Genomic DNA, 21581 nt, shown 5'->3' on the forward strand with positions numbered 1-21581 from the left:
TTTTTATAAAAATATTAGTGTTGTAATTTGTGTACTAATACGGTTAAAATGCTTCCTTTGATTACTCTTTTCATGTATCTTCACAATTATTTACAGTCTTTTCACCATTAAGTTCGCACTTAAGCAGTTAAGTTTCGCGAAATTAACCAAAAACAGACTTTTTTTAAGCTTTTTTGCACATTGCAGTATTTCTTCTTTCAAGTCCAGTTTTCTTTTTTACAACGCCTGTACAGAATGCAGTTTTAAACGGAAGTGAAGTTAAATTTTATTACATTAACAGCCCAGCACCCACTAAAAAGAGGCGGCTGCATTTCGAGTTCCATTCTACCTTTTCCATCTGCCGAGCCACATGTATTAAGTATAAATTTATTACTCATTTTACATTAGAAGTAAACTATCAAAATGATTTAGTTGTATTAACTAACAAAACATAGAGAGAAGTGCATTGGTTACAAAGAGTGTATATTTACTCCCACACAGTCGCTCTGACATATAAGTATCAATATTTCACAAAATGAGGGACTGGAAAAGTATCAGTTAGTTAAAGCCACAGAAAATAGTCAGTTCGTCACATCCATTCATGAAACCTCTTTGAAATCATTTTTTGATTCAAACGATGACATGATACTTCGAGATTTGATTTTTGCTCTTATGATGCCATCTCTTGCAGATTGACTAGTCACAAACAAAGAAGCTTCTGTCACCATATTAGCACAGCGTTCCACCACCTGAGTGAGACAGGAGAACTAAACGAACGCAAAATTGGCGTTGGTATTTTTAATCTATTGTTGAAGACTTTCATTAGATAAGCCAGCTAAAATAACAGAGGGGTGGCAGTTATTGCACATTCTTGCCGGTTGATAACATCAGAGTAGTCTGATGCATTAAAGTTAATCCTTGAATTACAGAATTCTCTTATTTCTTCATGAACAAAAGTCACTTGTCTGGCCTTCAAAATCTTCGCAAAGCCAGTTCTCATCAGTGATCACTGTTAAGGGGTCTAAGGACCTTTAACCTTCAAAATTTTCGATTTTCTGGAAAAAATATATGTTATGCATAACTTAATTCTGAACAATTTGGTACGTTATTTATTATCATACGCTAAAAACTTTTCAAGTTATCGTAAAAATGCGTAAACTTTCCCCGTAGAGATTTATGTTATCAGCAGGTGTTTAACCCTCTTTTTCTCAGGCGCCGGTTTCTTCGGTTTTCTCGTTTTGCGCGCATGATATCTCAAAAAGTTTCTTACATATTTCCGTAAAACTTTTCATGCATGTTTGTCTGGTATATTTTTATGATCTGAACATAAATTTCAACTAAAAATTAAAGTTAATATTTAAAAAAAAATGCATTTTTACCCCAAATTTTGGAAATTTTCGATATTAACTTGTAAAATTAAAACAAAAATTAATAAATAATTTTAAAAAATTAGGTTCAGGTCATAAATATAAACCAGATAAACATACATTAAAATTTTTACGGAAATATATAAGAAACTTTTTGAGATATCATGCGCGCAAAATGAGAAAACCGAAGAAACCGGCACCTGAGAAAAAGAGGCTTAAACAACTGCTATTAACATAAATCTCTATGGGGAAAGTTTACGAATTTTTACGATAAATTGAAAAGTTTTTGGCGTATGGTAATAAATAAAGTATCAAATTGTTCAGAATTAAACTATGCATAACATATATTTTTTCCAGAAAATCGAAAATTTTGAAGGTTAAAGGTCCTTAAAGAGAATATTTTCCGGGTGGCAAAAATAGGCATTTCGTTGAATGACAGGATCAATATTTTTTTCAGATTTTCACTTACGTAACGAGATGCTGTAATAACACTGATGAGGAACAGCAAAATTTTTTTTCAATTCCAGAAGAAGAAAAATTTGTAACGATTATACTCCGCCAACAGAGCCATCAACTTTTTTTGGTGTTGATGTCACTTCAAAAGTCGAACAAATGAGGCTTTCTCTGCCAACGCTATCAAGAGTGTGCTACCAGTACGGCATTTCTGATAGATGTGCGATGTGCTGCAGTAATTGCTTCAGAAATACTACAAGAATTTGGTACTGTGTCAAATAGTTATCGCTCTAAAGTCGTTGATAGGAATAAAAGTCGAAGACAGCGACAGAAGTGTCACAGGTGTCACAGACGAAGTACGTGCTTCTCTTCAAAACCTGCAAACTAGAAGTGAAAGGGTTTGAAAAGTACATTTTTCGATAGCCGAAAAGATAAAATTATGACAAAAAAAATGGTTGAAGACAGATACCATAGAAGAACCATAAGCGAGGAATCCATGGTTGAAAAATCCAATTCTCTTTATTTGGGACATGTGACGCCAACTTCTGGAACGGGAAAACATGTCGCATGAGCAATGTGATTTTTGAACTGAAAATTTGTTTAAGCCTTAAGGATCTTTTAGCTTTTGGCTGTGATGGCACGGCCACGAATACCAGAAAAAAGAACGATGCAATTGCGGCTATCTTACTAATATTATATATGCGAAAGTTTGTCTGTATGGATGTATGGATGTATGGATGTATGGATGGATGTTTGTTACTCTTTCACGCAAAAACTACTGAACGGATTTTGATGAAACTTTACAATAATATAGCTTATGCATCAGAATAACACATAGGGTAGTTTTCGTCCCGTTATGGGGGGCAAAACCCCCTTAGGGGGGCAATAAAACACAATTTTTGTATAAATTCTCTAATATTGGGATGAAAAAATACTTGCACATATTTACATTATATGTCCATCGAAAGCTCTGATTTTTCTGCTGAAGATGGCACCTGTTCGAAATTTCTAAGTAGAATAAAAAATGAGTTATGAGCTTTTTAGATCCATGTTCGAAGGCTTTCCTTAACTCAATACAGTATTTAGTGTATCATCTCAACTCCCTATCGATAGCGACAATTGTTGTATTGTTGACTTTCTTTGCTTTTCGTGATTGTTCAAGGCTTTTCTCAAGTCAAATCTTGAAGTAAGATTTTTGCACAAGATTGGCAAATAATACATGATTTGGCTGAAGATTTTCCATTTAAACGGAACTTTAATGTAATTAATGGTTTTTATTATTATTTATGCTGATTGAACACTTACTCATTATCCAAACAACCAGCAGATCGCCAAAATTTTTGCAGAAAGATTTCCGTAGCTGATGCATTTGGCAGTTTTTTCAACGTTGCTGTTTTTGAAGCCGAAGACTACGTCATAATGTTTCTCAGCTTTCACCATGTAAACAAAATATCGCCAATCAAAGAATTTTCAAAAGACTTTTTTTACTGTGTTAAATAATCCAGCAACTAACTTAGGCAAATCCATAAACAGCACAAAAACTTCCATTAATTTTCCTTTTTGCACAATTTCAAACAATCACCAAATTTTATTACTTATTTTGGTAACATTTCGGATGAAACTGTTTAGCGCCATTTTATGGTGACCAAAAATATCTCAGCATCTGGCGACGATATCTCTGTAACGAAAATTAATATCATATCGTTTTACAAAGTAAGGAAAGAATGGGGGAGCATCATCGAAGGTACCCCGAAACGACTTTCGCAAATTCGGTAAAATCGCACCAAGAGCCACAATGATTGAAATTTCCCGAAATAACTAAAGCAAGTAAAAGGGGATTACGAGCGCAGCTACTTTTTTTTAATCACTTCGTACTTCATTAGCCATACAGAGAAGGTTTTAGACTCCATGTTAAAAAAAAAGTATCAACAGATTAATCTTTTTAAACATGAGAAGATTAATTTCATGTTTTTTAAATTTGTATATGCTTAAATATAGTGCTTTCGTTTCTAAATCAATACTACTTTGTTCTTTATACTTATTGCTATTTTAGTTTTATGGGTAAGGAAGAAACTCGATTTTTAATCACGTCAAAAAGATGTGTTTTAAATTCTTTCACTTAAAACAGAAAACAAAAGCAAGTAACGATTTTTTCTAATAATTATTACTGACCCAGGCAACGCCGGGTATTTTTGCTAGTAGAGAATAAAATTGGACATCCTGTCCCATGGTTAACTGCGAACTGCATACGAGCAGCCTTTGCGTCACCTGTTTACATTACTTGAAGGTGAAAACTGCTGGTCCATGTGAATTTTCGCAGGACCAATAGGTAAATTGCTAGACAGATGCGACAATTTACCACTGGTCCAGTTTGAAGCAATTACGCTCTTTGCCATAGGTGCTGGGCTGTTAATATAATAAAGTATAATTTCACTTCCATTTAAAACTGCATTCTGCACAGTGATTGCAAAAAAAATGGGCTTTAAAAGAAAAACTATTGCAATGTGCAAAAAGGCTTAAAAAAAGTCAGTTTTTGGAAATTTCACGAAATTTTACGAACTTGTGTGCGAACCTAATACTGCAAACAATGTAAATAATTTTGAAGATACATGAAAACCGTGTTAAGAGGAAATATTTTAATGGTATTAGAACAAAAATTTTGAACCTTATTATTTTCATAAAAATTTTGGAAAATTGAACTTTTTTCCTATTTTTGGAGAAATTCAAGCCTTGGTAGGACCCTCAAGGAGTTGTTCAAACTTGATAATATTTTACATGTGTATTGTTCTTACACATGCACAGCTTTTGGTGGGTATTCCAAATTAAGATTCGAAATTTCATTTTTTTTCGATCCACCCTAGTGCCCACCCCTTCTAAGAGTAAGGGCGAACCTTGCTACCTAAATATCGTTAAGACCCCCTTCACAAAAAAACATTTAAAAATACCCCTCAACCCCCCCCCCCCAGTAAAAATTGCATTGGCGCAGCCTGCGCCATGACCCCCTCTCTCCTAGGTGGTAGGTGGGCACCACTGAATACACTTATATTACCAAAAGTAAACGAATTGTCAAAAATTCCCATTTTTACGAATTTCTCGAAAAATAAGATATCTATGGAGACAGTGAGAGCAAAGGGATGCAGGTGGATATTTGCAAGTTTTGAGAAACGCGTTTAAAACTCCAGTTCGAGGTGGACTTTCATTGAAAAGTTTTTCTAAATCATGCTGGATAGCAGCGCCTACCAAGATTTCTAGTACTACTCTCAATGGTACTAATCTCTTGCTCCAAAACGGAGGAGAGGTTCACCTACCATTTGAACTGGTGATCTTCAAATTTTTAATTTTGGCACATTCATCCCTTTGCTTCTTACTGTCTCAATTGTTCTATAACTCTTGTAACGCATAGAAGGTATGATTCAGCTGACATTTTCCAAAAATAATCAAATCACCCATGCATTAAGAGGACCAGCAACTAATTGAAAAAACTAAAAAAGTTTTTTGATCATCCTTCATCGTAAATAGCTAAGAATATGCTGTAAATTTCAGATATCAGTTTATTTATTATTGTAAAATTATTCTACGGATTTCCGTAAAAGTATAACTTATATTCACAATGATATAAGCACTTCTTTCAAAAATATCTATTTCATTCGTAGTTCTTTGGCTCATAACACTTAGAGTTCTCCGTAAAACCTCACTAAACTTTCAGAAAACTTGACAGAGCACAACAGAACCTTTATTCTGAGATTTGAAATAATTTTTTAAAATAAATCTGATAAAATATGAGCATTTAAAGCAATTATCTTTTCACTGCGCTGGCGCAAATGATAGCAAAAATGTACCTTCAAATTTCGCAGCCATGTATAGGTGGCAACGTATAACTAATTCTTGCTGAATATCGTAAACATTAAAAAATATATTGTTGACCTAATGGACCGTATTTCAATGATTCCCGAGAAGCGAAGAACCAAAAGGGATTGTCGGCCATACTTGCTCGTGATCGTTCGGTTTGATTCGTGATAAAAACAGCCTATTTGAACAATCCTTTAAGACTCACCACGTATCCAAGAATTTTTGAAATATAGTTCATTTGATCGACAATATGTTTCTAAATTTTTGAGGTATTCAGTTGGAATAATTTATAAGTTGCTACATATACTTTGCTATGAAATTTGAATGTTATAAATTGCTATCATTCGCGCATGATGGGAAGTGAAACATTAATGTTCATACTTTATCAAATTTTCAAAATTTTAATTACAAATTTCAGCATAATGTTTCTCTTGTACAGTGATGTTTCCATCAATTTTTCTGAGGGTATACTCGAAGTAATCCATTACGCACAATATGTGCATGCGATCATATATGTACATGCGATCAATAAGCGCATACATAACATGTCATAATATGAAAATTTTTGAAGCTTGAGGGTATACGCTATGTTTGAGAGTATGTGTTTGTAAAATGTGTATCTAAAAAATGTTTGAGAGTATACGGCGTATATAGAGTATACCCCTGCTCTTGTATTCTGTTAAGTTTTCTGATAGTTGGGTAAGGTTTGACGGAAAACTGATTGCTGTGAATAAGAAACTTGTGAATAAAATTGATCTTTTTTGTAAAAATGCTTATATTTTGTTGAATGTAAAAGATACCTTTTATGGAATTCCATAAAATATAGTACAGGGGTACGTACAGGGTAAGTATATACTAACTTCTGAAATTCCCTACTAATTCCACGAAAGATGATCAAAATACTTTTTTTTTTCGTTTCTCCAATTTGTTGCTGGTCTCCTAAATTCATACATGATTTAATCTTTACTAGAAAGTGTCAGCTGAAACATGCTCATTATGTGAAAAAAGGAAGAGAATAATTGGTCTCAAATTTCGTTCGAGAAATTCGTGAAAATGTTCATTGAAAAAAAAAAGTGTCCGAAAAGTTTAGGTTTTAATTATTATTAGAGAAATACATTGAATTTTTGTCATTTGTGACAATCTACTGCAGTTGACGTGTCCAACCTTTACTAATAATAAAGCTGAATGTCCGGATGTCTGTGATGCACATGGCGTCTAGACCGTTCGGCCGATTTTCATGAAATTCGGCATAAAATTAGTTTGTAGCATGATAGGTGTGCACCTAGAAGCGATTTTTCGAAAATTTGATTTTGTTCTTTTTCTATTCCAAATTTAAGAACATTTTACCGAGCAAATTATCACAACATGGGCGAGTAAATTACCATAACGTGGACGAGCAACTATCACAACAAGGGCGAGTAAATTAACGAGAAAATCATCATCCATTGTTTGTAAATATACAGGCCAACCAAGTGACCTTTCAATTTTCTACTACGCGCAAAGCCATGCGGGTACTACTAGTAGTTAATAAGCACTATGGAAAGATTGGGTGCCATCGCATCGATAGGTCGAACCTTTTTAATTTCTACGCATTTACATTCAAGACAGCACAAGACAGATGTACAGCACAAAGAGAGGAAATAACACCCAGGGCAACTGCGGAAATTGAACCCACGACCTCCGGCATTTTAAATGAAACTGCTGCCGGAGCACTGCTAATGGGGACTCCACAGAGGCCCTATTAACAATGTGTAAAAATTATAAAATTAAACACGCTTTTTTCTTCGAATGAAAATTAGACGGTTATTTCTCGTAAAATATTTTTTATATTCTAGTTAAAACTGGGTTTAAATGTTGAATTTTCTAAAGATTTGTGAAATTTTGATTATGTTGATAAACCGATTGCTATCTTTCAAGAAGGATGTGGAACATCTTTAAAATCAAAGATAAATGTTAATCATCGTTTAAACACGACGTTTAAACACAAGAATTTCTTTATTTATTCAAACTTTATGTGAGCTACTAACAAATACTGGGATGTGCTGCTGCTCGAAAGATAAATATTAATTTCCTTACAACCACAACACTGAAGGTGGGGGAATAAAAAAGAAACTTGAATGTTTTCATATATCTTTTAAAATATGACGCATTATATATAACAGACTTTATCTACGCTAAAAATGGATATATTTATGTCTGAAAAGAATTACTTCGATTGCAACCAGGAAGAGGATTTGTGGGTCAAACCCCTCCCAGAACACTTGTTTTAACAGATACTGCCAATTCTAATAAGGTAGTTTATACACACACACACACACGGGCGGTTTTGGCCAAAAACAGCACCCGGAAGATAATTTCTAGTCGCGCTACTACCATAAATGAAATAAGGATAACTGTACTAAAAAGAAAAAATAAATAAATGATGTTCAAGGTCAAGTGACAGCAGAATGTTATCTGAGAATGAAAGCATTAAGGACAAAAGTCGAGTGCTCCGTTTCTTATTTCAGGAGAAACAAAAAGGTTAAAATCAAAATACTATATCAAATGATTTATCATTGTTTCAAATTATTGGAATTAAAAGTTTTTTAAAAATAGGCATTTCCGAAAAAGCACACACAAGAAGCATTCATAACAGGTTTTTAAGTGGTAGTCATTAAAAGTTAAAACACAGCACTTATTCACACCAACAAATAAAAAATAGAATTAGTTTTGATTTTACTAGCTAATTTTTTTCGATTAAATCTAAATTTGGCAAGAATATTTTACATTTAAAAAAAAATGCAACAAAATGTTTTCTTCCTTTGAATTAAAAAAAAAAAAATCATTGTGAAACCTTGTCTGAAGTGTTGCATTCGCAAAAACTTTTGGCGTAAGCAGAGATGCTTTAAAACTTCCACAAGCATATTTCACATGGTGGAAATCGGGAAAAAATCCTCAAAAATTAGTTCAACGGTTGTTTCAAAAAAAAAAAAAAAAACACGATAAAAAAAACAGCCCATATATTATACAATAAGTATCTTTGAAAATATCTTTGCCTCAAAAAAACTTTTTTACTGTTACAAAGGTAACATTTTTAGAGTAATTAATTTAAATTTACCATCTACTCCCCGCTTTAATCTATGGCACACGTTCAATGTCGAATTTAGAGGACAAATGAATGGTGAAAAGAAGGGGGGGGGGAGCACAAAACTCATATTTAGCAATATCCTGAACCTCTTAATATTTGAGTATACTGGCAACTACTATTTGGAAGAATTTTCGTCTTGAATTCTAATGACCTCTTTGGATCTGTCCACAAATGATATTACGCTTAGGGGTGATGTGGGATGAGGGGGGGGGGGGGGGTAGGGTGCATCATTTGCCCGACTAGTCTAAAATTGTTTTGTCCCTAATTTAAAAATGTTCTCATACCACTAGATAGTATTCCTGTGAATTTTTATGAAAATCAAAATTGATTTAGGTATTCCTCCTCAAGCAAAAAGTTTCTTTTTTAAGATAAATGAACAATTATAACATCAAAAGTGACTCAAAGTGCAATACTGAGAAATAATTTTTAAATTATTTCATTTACATTTTACCTGTGTTAACTTCAACTGTTAACATTTTTACAGTAACTTTCCATAACATCTTTTGTAACTGTTAGTTTAGGTTCACTATTTGTTTTCAACTTTCTACCATTTTCTTCTATCACTCAACTGCTAATGCCAGTTTTTTAAGTTTTCTTCTTGTTATTCTATGCAAATGTGTTGTAAACACCACTTAAATAAGTTGATCTATACTATTTTAATTCATAAGGTCCATGAATTTTCGAAAGTAACATATTGTGAAATTTTTCAATAAACATGAGTAAATCAGCTGCTGTTGAATCAGTGACATTTTCTCCACAAACAAAGCCTTGTTCATCTGTACAAAAGGTAAAAGTCAAAACCAGACAATCTTCAATTTTATTTGGACTTGGAATAACTCAAGAGGACTCGGAATTTAAGGGCTCACGTTCACCCACTAGCTTGCAAGTGCTTCGCTGCTTGATGTGTTAATTTATTGAGAAAGATGCCGATCAGAATCTTACCAAATGGGAGTCTTCAAAACTTGCCTTGTCAAAAATATCTGATTTCTATGCAAAAGCAAACATTCCAATGATTACTGAAAGTAAATCCTGTGAGAAAATACTGAAACTTCGTGAAGACAACACAAAACTAAAAGCAATTCCTCTTCAAAGAAGAAAGACAACAAATTCCATTAATAAAGTAAAGAAAATGGAAGAAGAATTAGCTAAAACATTTTCATTATGGCCTAAAAATGTAGAATGCCTTATAAAAAATCCAGAAGATTTAGCTTTTCTTCAATCTATGAAAAGTGATCATCTAGCAACCTTTAGCTCACACGATAAAATATTACACTGAAACATTAAGTGTCAGGAAATGCGCGAAATATCAAAAGCAGCATTTTGTGAAAAAATAGCCAAGGAAACAAGGAACTTCAATACAAGTTTTAATTCATCTATTATTGATGAAATTGAAAGAGATTAAAATAGTGATGTAAGTGATACAAGTGATGAGACAGATCCGAGAGATCAGATTTATAATGCTCATAATACCAGAAATCATCATCGTACAGTACGAACTGGTACATATGCTTTTATTCCACATGATATTATAAAACGACCTGATGTTATATCATTAGCAACACGTTTGAAATGACGCCAGCACACGAGTGCAAAAACAATGTTATCAAATTAGCTAAATCAAATGTTGTGTTTTGCAGAGGTGACTACTTAGCATTTGTTTAACTTTGTCTTTTATTCTCAGTAAACGATCCAAATGAGATAACTGCAGCAGACTTTAAATGTCTAGGAGCTTTATATAAAGCAGATGGCAAAATTAATTTATTTAATCAAAATTTGCTTATTTCAACATCAAATCCAAGAACCACCAACTGGAACAATAACTACACATCAACAAGTTTTAAAATTTTGTTAATTTTGTCACTTTGGTATATAGTTCATGGTGGATGATGTGCACTTCTGTCTTCGATGCACCATGGAATGACTTGCAATTCTTTATTTTACTTATAAAATATAGTATTATTAATTCGGAAATTTCTGGAAGTGCAATTAATATTTTTAAAATCACCTTTGGTATCTGACAGAAGAAACTGTACCTCTAGCACTATGGAGTGATAAAGTGCCTGAAGCAGACCGACGTGCTCTTGCTGACAGTATATTAGCCATTAGACCAGCTAATCTTTCTAATCCAAAACACAGATTTGGTATGGGATTTGGAAAACCACAGTTTCCAACAGAAATTCATTTTTCTTCAACACTGTCTGATTTTGTTGGCATTGATTCCTGGTTTTTATTTTTAATTTTGAAGTTAGATTCAGAATTCATGGTGGAAGATGTTAAACAGTGGCCAAATTGTATTTCATATCAGACTTCAAAAACAAATTTGAAAGGAATAAATGTAGTAAACGATTGTGCTGAGTGAGGAATAAAGCTGACCAATGACTTTTTAATGGCAGTCAAAACTGAAGATCCTTACCAGAATATATTACAAGTAGTTGAGCATGATCGAAAACAACTGCCAAATCTTCGCAAAAAGAGGAAAATTGATTAAAAAAAATGATTAAAAACAAACTTTTAAGCCAAACTCTAATATTTAATAAAGTAATATTATGAAATACAGAATAAATTGGCTTCAATAAATCAAATAATTCTTTCAATAATTAAATAAATGTAAAAAATTGCTTAGTGTGTTATTTTTCTGAGTTTTCATAACTTTCAATTGTCAGGTGGCACACATAGATTTTGTTCAAAATGGGAAAAATTTCACACAAATTATTAATTTTGTATGTAGAATAAAAGTAGCTTAGGGACAAAGCATTTGTAAACGAAAAAAAAAATGATGGGGCGTATGATGCACCCTAGGGGGGGGGGGCTGTGACAGTTTGTGAGAAGGAGAAGAAAGGGGGGTGACAAGAAGTGTGACATCGCATATTTTTTAAATAAGAATATGCATATGAAAAAAAAGTAGTGACTTGTGAGGGGGGGTGAAGGGAAGAGGGGGCGAGGGGTATGCTGAAGTGTGACACTTTGTGATAAATTGATTGCTTTGAAAGGAAGAGAGATATCCAAAGTCCCGAAAACGCAATTTTTGGCTGTCTCTGGAGATATTTAGAGAAAGGATAGAAGTAAAGGGAAGGGGCATTTTGAAAATGCCATTTTCAAAATCATTTGAAACGTTATGAGAGGAAATTCACAACACTATCAAGACAACTAATTTCAGTTCCATTTATGACTCAAAGGAATGTTATTAAATGTGCAATATTTAGGTGCAAAGAAAAAGCTTAATTTTTAAAATGGTTTTTGCAAATAAGTTTTACATGTTTTAACGAAAATTATTTTTTAAATCATAGATTAAAGAACAAGAAATCGATGATCGAACATTTATATTATAAAACTTGTCGCTATTCTTTTTTTAGTTTATTTTTTTAGCATAATACATTCTGTAACTACAAAAAATTGGAATTTATTGCATTAAAGTCAATTATTGCACTATATTTTTTAAACACTTTCTTTTGCTTTGCATACCACATGCATAAATGTCAAAAAAATTGGTTTATGGAGGGGGGAAAAAAACTCCTGCATAGAAATTGAAATTTTTAATGAAGCATTTAATTTATATGCAACTAGATTAAAATCAGCAGAAAAAAAATAAGTTACATGATATTTATACTTGAATATTCACATTGAATAAATATATTAAATGGTCAAAAAAAATAATTTTGACACATTTTGTTCTGTTTTTGATATTTTCTCAAAAAATAGTTTTGGACACTTTCGGACACAAGGGTTGTAGACAGGATGGTAAAAACCTTGCCAACCCCGCTTTCCTTTGCACACATGCATAAACATAGGGAAATTTGGTTACTACTGTCAAAAAAAATAAATAAATAAATAAATAAATAAAAATAAAATAAAATAATAATAATAATAAATAATTATAATAAACTAATGCATACAAATTGAAATTTTAATCATGAATTTAACTTCTGTGTAACTTGATTAAAATCAGCTGCATAAATAAGTTGAATGTTCTCCATTGAAAAAATGTTCAACATAAAACATTACTTTTGTATATTTTATTCTGTTTCTGATGTTTTCTCACAGAATACAATTTTTCTAAAAGTATAGTTTTGGACACTAGGGTGTCAGACAGGACGGTAAAAACCTGGGTTTTTGCCGTAGTGTCCAAAACCTTGCCAACCCTGGTTATTGATCTTTAAACTATATGTTTTTCATTTCTATGCACAAAAGAAAATAAATTAATCACAATATTGGATAGTATTTATCATTAAAATTGCAACATAAGTTGTTTGCGTAATGTGGTTCAACCAGCCCCATAAGGCGTACCAACGTACCATGGACATAGGACACATGGTTCACTTTACAAGGTTCCTTTTAGGAAAAAAAAAGAAATGTTAATTGATTTCCCATTTAAAAAAAAACGGGGATAATGAGAAATTTATAGTGAAACGAATTGTATTTAACCAACTGCTCATTAAATGTTTTGATGAAATAAAAACTGAAAAGTAGAAAAGCAGACCAATGTGCCCCAACTGCCCGTTTTCAGAAATTTTTCTAATAATATAACCCTGTTTTTGGTGGAATTTTGCTTTCAAGTTTTATTTAAAACACCTGAAAACATAGTTTAGTTTTGTGTGCGTGTCGTTTTTTTTGTTCAAAACAAAATTGCAATTTTTGCCAACGGTTACTGAAGCAGTCTTTTCAAGTTTGGGATTTATGTAGCTTTTAACCAATCATTTTTAGCTTAATTAACCATGAATAAAGAAACACCGCATTGAACAGGAGTAGCAAGAGTTTCTGAACAGATGCAGAATAAAACTGACACATTTCAGGCAAAATACATCTAATACTAAATAGTAAAATTAAGAGTACTTTTTCTCAGTCAAAACAAAAGGAAAAAAGCACCAAGGGCAAAGTCACAGTAATACAGCTATGGAGAGTTTTCGAAAATTATGGTGTCACAGACAGTTTAAGTTTCCCACAAATGCAAAAATTATTTCAAAAAAATAAATCAATGAAAAAAGTTCCATTAAAATGTGAAATAATCCACCAACTTTATTAAGCAACATCAAAAGCTTTGTATTGCTTAACCCAGTCTGACCAAGTCCAAGTCGCCATAATCCGACTCAGGATTGCTTTGCTGTCAATCAAAACTAATTACTCATTTTTCTTATTATTGAAGGCAACAAAAATTTTGATTTTTTACCTTCTCCAAGCTATTAATATGGTCAAGGCAAAAACAGCAAAATAGCTAATTGTTAAATCTAGGTTCTAGTTTTCATCCAACATTTTTGTTCCCTCAAGTAATGATCGCAGGTGATCATGTTATTCAGCTTGTAAAACAATCTTTAGTTAGTATAACTCTATTTCTAGAGGGCAATACAAACCAAATGCTGCAAATATTATTTAATATTTATACACAATGACAACACACATATGAAATTATGAAAATTAATCTTTTGGCAACCTGAAATTTTTTGAAAAAGAAAACGAAAAAATACCACGATCTTATTACATTAAAAAGAAATACATGGGGCAAATGTTACATTAGGCCAACATTTTTGGCTGGGTGTCTGGTCTATTAATCACAATGATAATGAAATACACTTAATTTTGACTATACACAAAATTGGCATCAGCAACGTTTAATATTAAGACTGTTTCTCAACTACTCAAATAATATTCACAAGAAATTCACTTACATGATTAGCCGCAGTTGGCGTCATTATCGCTTGAAATTCAGTCGCAACGTCTCACAAAACGACTCATTTTGACGGATGCTATACCGGAAGCAATCAACTTCTTCAAAAATATTCTTGCTACAAAATGTCTTCAGCTTATAAAAAAATACAATTTCTATATTAGTAGGAAATAACAACTGTGCGTTATAATATCATACTGATAACTCAGAAAGATGAAATCCACAAACAACACAGAAGCTCGTTTCCATGGTTTCCTATCAGATTCAGTTACGGTCGCAAAAGGATTTTTTTTGCATTCGAGAAGGTTAAGCTGACAAAAATAACACAAAAAAAATTACTTTCAAATGCACTCGAGCAAACTAATCCCACCGTTATCTCTTTTAAAATTAAGATTTCATACATGAAAGCTCTTGAGCTATTAAGTATGCAGTAAATTAAAGCTCTAATCTTGCAAAAACATTGGTTGCGTTCGACGAAACTCACCGGTCGACTGATAAGTAACTGGTTACTAACCGAAGCGTTCTATGATCAGCCGGTTACCACAGCGGTTACCATTCTAAGCAGTCGATTGGAGCACGTGATCATTAGCTGTCACGTGATTAACTAACCGGTCGCTTCCGGTCGTGCTCGTCGAACGCAACCATTTAGGGCGTTTCAGCTGTCAAGAGAAGATTTTGCCTGTAACCGGTAGATTTTAATATTTGTAAATAAAGTTGAGTAAACTTCTCTCCATGGAAGTATGACTAAGGAACAAATGATTTTATTTTTCCTAAAGGCATCTGCTTAAAATTTTAGAGCATCTATTATTTATCCAGAACTTTCCAGATTTTTATTATAAAGTTGTAATTCGAGCAATGAAAAAGCTCAATATTTTAATATGTTTTAACTTTTAAGTTCACGATTTTAAGCGATATTACATGCTTCTTATTGCATGGCTTTTCCGAAAACCAATAGTAAGGAAAGGTAAGTATTTGCAACGAACTTTACTCTTAAATTAAGGTAGATAAACGCTTCCAATGTACCATTACGTGGCAAAAATTATATTGACTTTTAGTTCCTCATTTGTCATTTTTGCTGTCTTATTTGTTTTAGATTATTATTACTCTTCTAGTGGCTCATTTATTTGAAAAAAAATTGTTATATTCATCATTTACTGCTCCAACTGGTGTGTGTTTACCTCACTCTGATTCATTTTCATTCAAGACGAAATGTAAAATGCTTTGCATCATAACTACATGTAGCTCCCTGCTTTTCAACTGTGCATATAGGGGTGCCCCCAAGCAAAACATCACTTGGTTTGGAAACTTGTTTGCTTTCTACCTTGGTGACAGTAGAAAATTATTTAATGCAATTGGCAGTGTCTACAAATATCTGGCAACCCTGAAATTTAGAAACTGAAATTTCTAAAATTTTCTTCTTTCTTGAAAAGAACTCTTCTTCCTTTCTTTCTTTCTCTAAAATCCTGACGCAGTGGTGGAGTTAATGTTGTTATACTGTAGCCCTAGCTTAAGGACAATAGCATACTGCTTATATTATCTGAGTCTGGGATTGTCCTCTTGCTGTTTCAGATTTTCCTTACTTCTGCTGGAGCCTGGAGAGATTTACTTCGAAGACTACGGTTGTGTCTGCTATCGAGGAGCTGATGGCGAAAATGATGCTCATGCCAGGTAAGTCAATCACAGATTTTGCGGAAAACATCTTTTTACGTGACTGGTAGTGGGATGTGTTAAATGTTAACAGGTGAGTTGAAATTATTCCACACCATAATTTCTTGAGTTTAATTTGTAGGTGCCATTATTTATTTGAACAGTGTTGCAGATATATGGATTTTAATCTGAAAGTTTCAATCTTCAAAACTGCAGCTGCCTTCCTTTTTACCTTATAAGTTAAGTTTTTATGGACTTAAAAGACAATTTTGCTATCTGGAAGCCTTATACATGGCGTAAAACTCTGTCAAGGTATAGCCTAAACATTTTTTGATGTATTGACTGATGGTAAAGGGGAAGGCAATTGTCTCAGGTACAAAGATAACATTCCTTTTTGCCCACAATTTAATTTTCTTTTCATTTTAATCCCCCCCCCTATCAATTTTCTAAGTTTTGATGAAGTATTCATAAGTAGGACTTTCTGTGATTATGCACAAGAGACTCTATAAATGTCAGATTACAAAATTCAGGACAGATTCCCATATGAGAGTGCCGCAAAGCACCCAACTCATATTGTGTTACCATAATGATTTTTTTTTTCACATTTTCAATTATATTTTACTTATTTGTTTTGATGTGGTAGTAAGTTATTTGTTCTTAAAACATTTGAAATGGTTCTAATTATGATTATATGACATGTAAAAAATCTTTTAAGTGCTTATTTGGTTTTGAGTACCTACTCTTTAGCAAACTTATAGCAGTTTCACATTGAAGAGAGCCCAGGTGCCTCTACTTGATGGGGAAACTGGACGTCAAAATTTTTGTAGTAATAGCATCCACCAATAGCGGAATGCAGTACTACATAAAAGAATGGATGCTATATCAAGAGACTACACTAGGTCTGCAAAAGGTAAAGCCTCTAATGCAGACCTATTAGAAAAAAAAAAGAGCAAAAGAAAAAAAACTTTATGCTATATGAGAACTTGGTAACTCTTGTTGCAGTCTTTGACTTTTTTTTTTCATTAATAAAAAAATAATTCTCTTTTCATTGTGCAGATCTTCAAAAGGGAGGCTGAAAGTTTGCTCCAAATCTATCCTTTTTGATCCTAAAGATGTACTGCAACCCATCCTTAAGGTAATCAAATCTTTGTCATATTTTCTGCCTACATTTTGAGTAGCTGTTGCATAAAACATATTTTGGACAATTTCACCCATAACGTGTGTCACATTTGCATGCTATTTTTTCTTTTTAAATTCTTTTTTATTAGCTCTGCATCAAAAAATCAAGCATTTTGTCTTATTTTGCATCCTTTTTATAAAACAATTACATACGCAATATAATTATTCTCAGCTTTTTATAACTCTTTAAAAATTTATAAAACTTGTAATGTGTGTGTCAACTGAAGACTGGAACTGTCATACGCGTTACAAGTTTGATAAAATTTTAATATTTAATTATAAAAAATGAAAATACTTTATGTATAATTTTGTCTTTTGCTTGTAGTTTCCTCTTCGAGACTGTCAGACTATTGAGAGGTGGCAAGGTTCCCTGATGTCCAAGTATGTTCTTTTTCTACAACGCCAGTGTCCTAACAAATCATTTTCTTAAATAGAAACACCTCTATTAAGTTTTTTTTGTTCATAATGGCTATTAAGAAAAATATTTTTATATCAATAATTGAGGTTTCATGAAATTTTGTAAAATATTTTATGATAAATATTCATTTTTGTGTATTGATTTTTTTTTTATTTTATATTCGCCATGTTTTGCTCTTCCCCTAATGGTTTACATTTTATTTCCAAGCATTTGATGTGTCACATGTATTAAAAAATTCCTACTTGTGTTTTCGAGTAGTAAGCGCAAAACTCTTCCACTAAGACACTGGGCCTCATTAAGGCTCCTCGGTGTCTATCCAATTTCTTTCAGAGAGCAGAAATTGTAATGGCAGTCTAATTTTATGACAAAAATAAGTTATGGATGTCTGTGGTGCACTTCACCCCATGAGCAACATTCAGTGTCGTTACGTGGAAGCTCTGGCGATTCATGTAATATGTAAAAATCTATCACAGTGTTAGTGTTTAAACCCCTCCCAAATGGCTCCACCGATTTTTATGAAATTTTTTATATGTATTTGGTAGGTATGAGAATAGGTTGTAAAGTATATTTCATATCGCTAGGTAATCAGGGTGTCCCTATCCAGACCCTTTTTTTTTTTTTGAAAATCATTGTAAAAACCATTGTTGAAAATCATTGTAAATGCCTTGCTAAAATTAATTACAGACATTTTATTTGTAGACAAACAAAAGACATCAACAAGAAAAATGTCAAGTCTTTAAAGGTTTTCCGGTGTTTTTGCCGTTGTGAGCATCACATCATTTTGACATTTTACTCTGCTTTTGTTTTGTATCTCAAAGCAGTGTGTGTCGCGAATTTCTCTTTCGTATAATCGTTTTATTCAGAGCACCGCGTTGGGTAAGTTTCCATATTTTTGGGATGGTTTGCCGCTCCGATATGTAAGTGAGAATCAGCACTTTAGTCCCAAGTTTTTTTATTGAAATAGGAAAAAGGGACACATCACAATTCACATATATTTACGTCTGGTATAGTACGATTGTTCAAAAAAAAATGTCCAAGAAAGTCAACGAGAGACAAGACATCTCCGGAGCTCTATTGCATCCTTCCTTCTCTCGTCCCGTTCTCCGCATCTCTCCCTTTCGTCCAGTCACGGGGTTCCCACCAACCCCACTCGAAAAGAACCCCCCCACATCCGGTCAGGGGTCAGGGGTCAAGAGGGGAGTGAGAGGCGACCTTGGACGAGCGTGGGAGCGGCTGTTCAGGACAGTGTGTGCCAAATTTTGAACGATAGAAAAATTTTGTCTATTTGTGTGTGTGTGTATTAAGAAAATGAATGGTTAGTGGTTTTTTTTTTTTTTGGTTTTTATCGATGATCATCGTCTACGCGCTCCATTCCTCTTTCTGTCAAAGATTTCATCCCCACATACTAACAAAACATTCATTATTTTTTAAGTAACAACTAAAATATTCACTAGAAAATATTTATATGGCAGAACTTTGTTTGCTGGGTCAGCTAGTTCACTATGAAATTCTGTTCCAGGATTGACAAGGGCAACGTCATCTGCGTTGAATGTGATCAAGTGATTGAAATGCTGGAGGGCAACATCATTGCTCCTTACACTTTCCGGAGAGTAAGTTGAATCCTCTTCTGTGAGAGTCTAAATGTATCATTATTCTCTGAAACCTCACCATCAAAATGGGCTTTTAAGGGCCGAATGTTATCTGGGTCCGCTATCATACACTATGCTTTGCAATTTATTTATGTTCTCCTTTCATTTCAGGAAAAGAGCCGATTCCGTTTTGCCTTGCAATATGTCACAGCTTCTGCGTGTGTCGCACGAATATCACAAGTAAGACTAGAGGTTTTGTAAATCAAGCTGACTTAAAACGCTATTTTGTTTCCAACTGAAGATTTTTTTCCATGGCCACATTGCATGGTTGCAAGTTTGCCGTGCTTATCCCTTTACATGGCGTCAATATTTTTGTTACTCCAGAATTCAGGTTCCATTGTTAAAAAATACATGGTTGACGAGTGACCCTACCCCCTGCTCCAAAATGGAGCAGTACAAATTTTATAAGGTTTACAGGAGAGAGGATCCTGTCTTGGGTCTTGACCCTTGTTTTACGCGGGATTTACGTTCCACGAAAATGCCACATAAATCAAAACCGTGTAAATTAACTCCAAACGGTAGTTAAAATAGGGGTTATGTTCCATAGACAAAAAAAAATTCTTCATTCTAGTGATGACTAATTTACATAATAAGTTTAATGTGTACTTATATCAATTTTTATGCACAACATGCGTAAAAAAAACATAAACTAGTTTCGTCTTCTGTTTATAAAGAGGAGCTGGCAATAAGTCTTTTGGCAGGCATTAAGAATTTTTCTCTGTAGTTCTTTGCAGAGCATTAACGCATACGTGATCACTTGCGTCATTTCCATGATAGAATCTTCCTTCACTAACAAATCAGAAAGATCATTTCTATTGTCTAGGAATGGCTCAAAATTTTCAATGTGAACGTTATTGGTTGTGAGTCCACCAATGTCGGTATCCTTGTTGGTTTTGGCCTCCTTTGTCACTCCTGAAAGCTCTTCTTCCAGTGAGCTCTGAACTGTATGAGTTTTATAACTTTTTACTTCTGGAAAGAGCTCTGGAACCAATCGCGTAAACTGTCTCCAGTGGCCCAAGCTCGACTATTAGCACCCCAAAATGCAGTAAAGTAAATCCTAAATATAGCCTGCAATATTTAGGAGTTTGAATTTTGAAAGAGGGGTAAATTTTATCAGTTTGCATTGCCGCATTCGCGTGAAACCAAAACTCATCCGCATAAAATAAAATAAAGGTGTCAAATCTTAAACCGCGTATAATCGAAACCGCCTGAAACGAGGGTCCACTGTACAAGTCTCTACATCTATTAGTTAAAGTTGACATTTTATGTGTTTAAAACTTAAGCATATAAATGCTAGAATGAAGTATGGCTTTGCACTTCAGGAATGCAATAAATATTTATTGTGTCTCTTATAGCTCGGAAGTGCAAAAAGTTGGAAGCAAAATATTGTGCCAGCTTAAATATTGAAATTCCTTATAATTAGTTCTTTATCTTGTCATGTGGCTCAAATAAACGCTGTGTTTCTTACGTTTTTCAGTTAAAGCGTGCTTCCATGTTGCCCAGTGCCGACCAAGCCGTCATGGTAAGTTTCTTTTTTTAACAATTTGTTTTGGTTTTTAGAAACTTTTTTTAGTACTGAGTAAGAAAAAGAGTATACAGTCGGATCATGCTACAACGCGATCTGACTTGCGCGAAATGGCTATAACGCGAGTTTTTCATAAGTAATGATTTTGTTATTGCTGACGCAAATTACTCGCTTGCAACATGAAATTTTTTGGAAAGTAGCGGCGGAGCATTAGAATTTTCTTCGTTGACACTAAATATTGGTTTCGTGAATGGACTTTCATCCCTTTAGCATATTGACAGTGGAAGTTCACACACTATTAGTCTAAACAACGCTTTGCTTTAGTTTATACAAATTACCGCTCCGATTCTTAACAATTTTTTTTCCCTTCTTATGAACATTGATAAAACAAAATGATTCACAAACGAGGATTTTCATCAAAAGTTTTCAAGAGTGGAAAGAAAAACAGAAAGTTTCTGACAATGCAAGAAAAGGTAAAGATTCTCGATGCTGAATGATAAAGTGCCTCGAAGGTAGCACGACAATTAGGTATGAGTTAATCTTCGATACGTACAATTAAAGTTGAAGAAAAGGAAATCTGCAAATGTTCAGAACTTAGTTTTAATAATGAAGCTCGCAGAGTTGTGTCTGAGCAAAATACAAACATTATGAAAATGGAAGCCAAGCCGAAAATAGTGGTGTTCCCACACTGCATAAACTTCATATTTTTTAAAATTATAATTAAAACTA

At 33.4% G+C, this 21581-nt stretch overlaps 1 protein-coding gene across 1 annotated transcript in view; it reads left to right on the forward strand.

Moving 5' to 3' along the window:
• Positions 1–15366: 15366 nt before the first annotated feature.
• The window catches only part of LOC129216819 (protein FAN-like), a 68752-nt gene continuing 62537 nt past the window's right edge, over positions 15367–21581 (forward strand). The window contains exons 1-7 of the mRNA XM_054851036.1: positions 15367–15398; positions 16004–16102; positions 17138–17216; positions 17586–17641; positions 19198–19288; positions 19439–19507; positions 20805–20849. Of these exons, the coding sequence (XP_054707011.1) occupies positions 15367–15398; positions 16004–16102; positions 17138–17216; positions 17586–17641; positions 19198–19288; positions 19439–19507; positions 20805–20849 (471 nt within the window). The remainder of the gene's footprint in view (positions 15399–16003; positions 16103–17137; positions 17217–17585; positions 17642–19197; positions 19289–19438; positions 19508–20804; positions 20850–21581) is intronic.

This window comes from Uloborus diversus, chromosome 2 (genome assembly GCF_026930045.1).
Source record: "Uloborus diversus isolate 005 chromosome 2, Udiv.v.3.1, whole genome shotgun sequence".
Lineage (NCBI taxonomy): Eukaryota > Metazoa > Arthropoda > Arachnida > Araneae > Uloboridae > Uloborus > Uloborus diversus.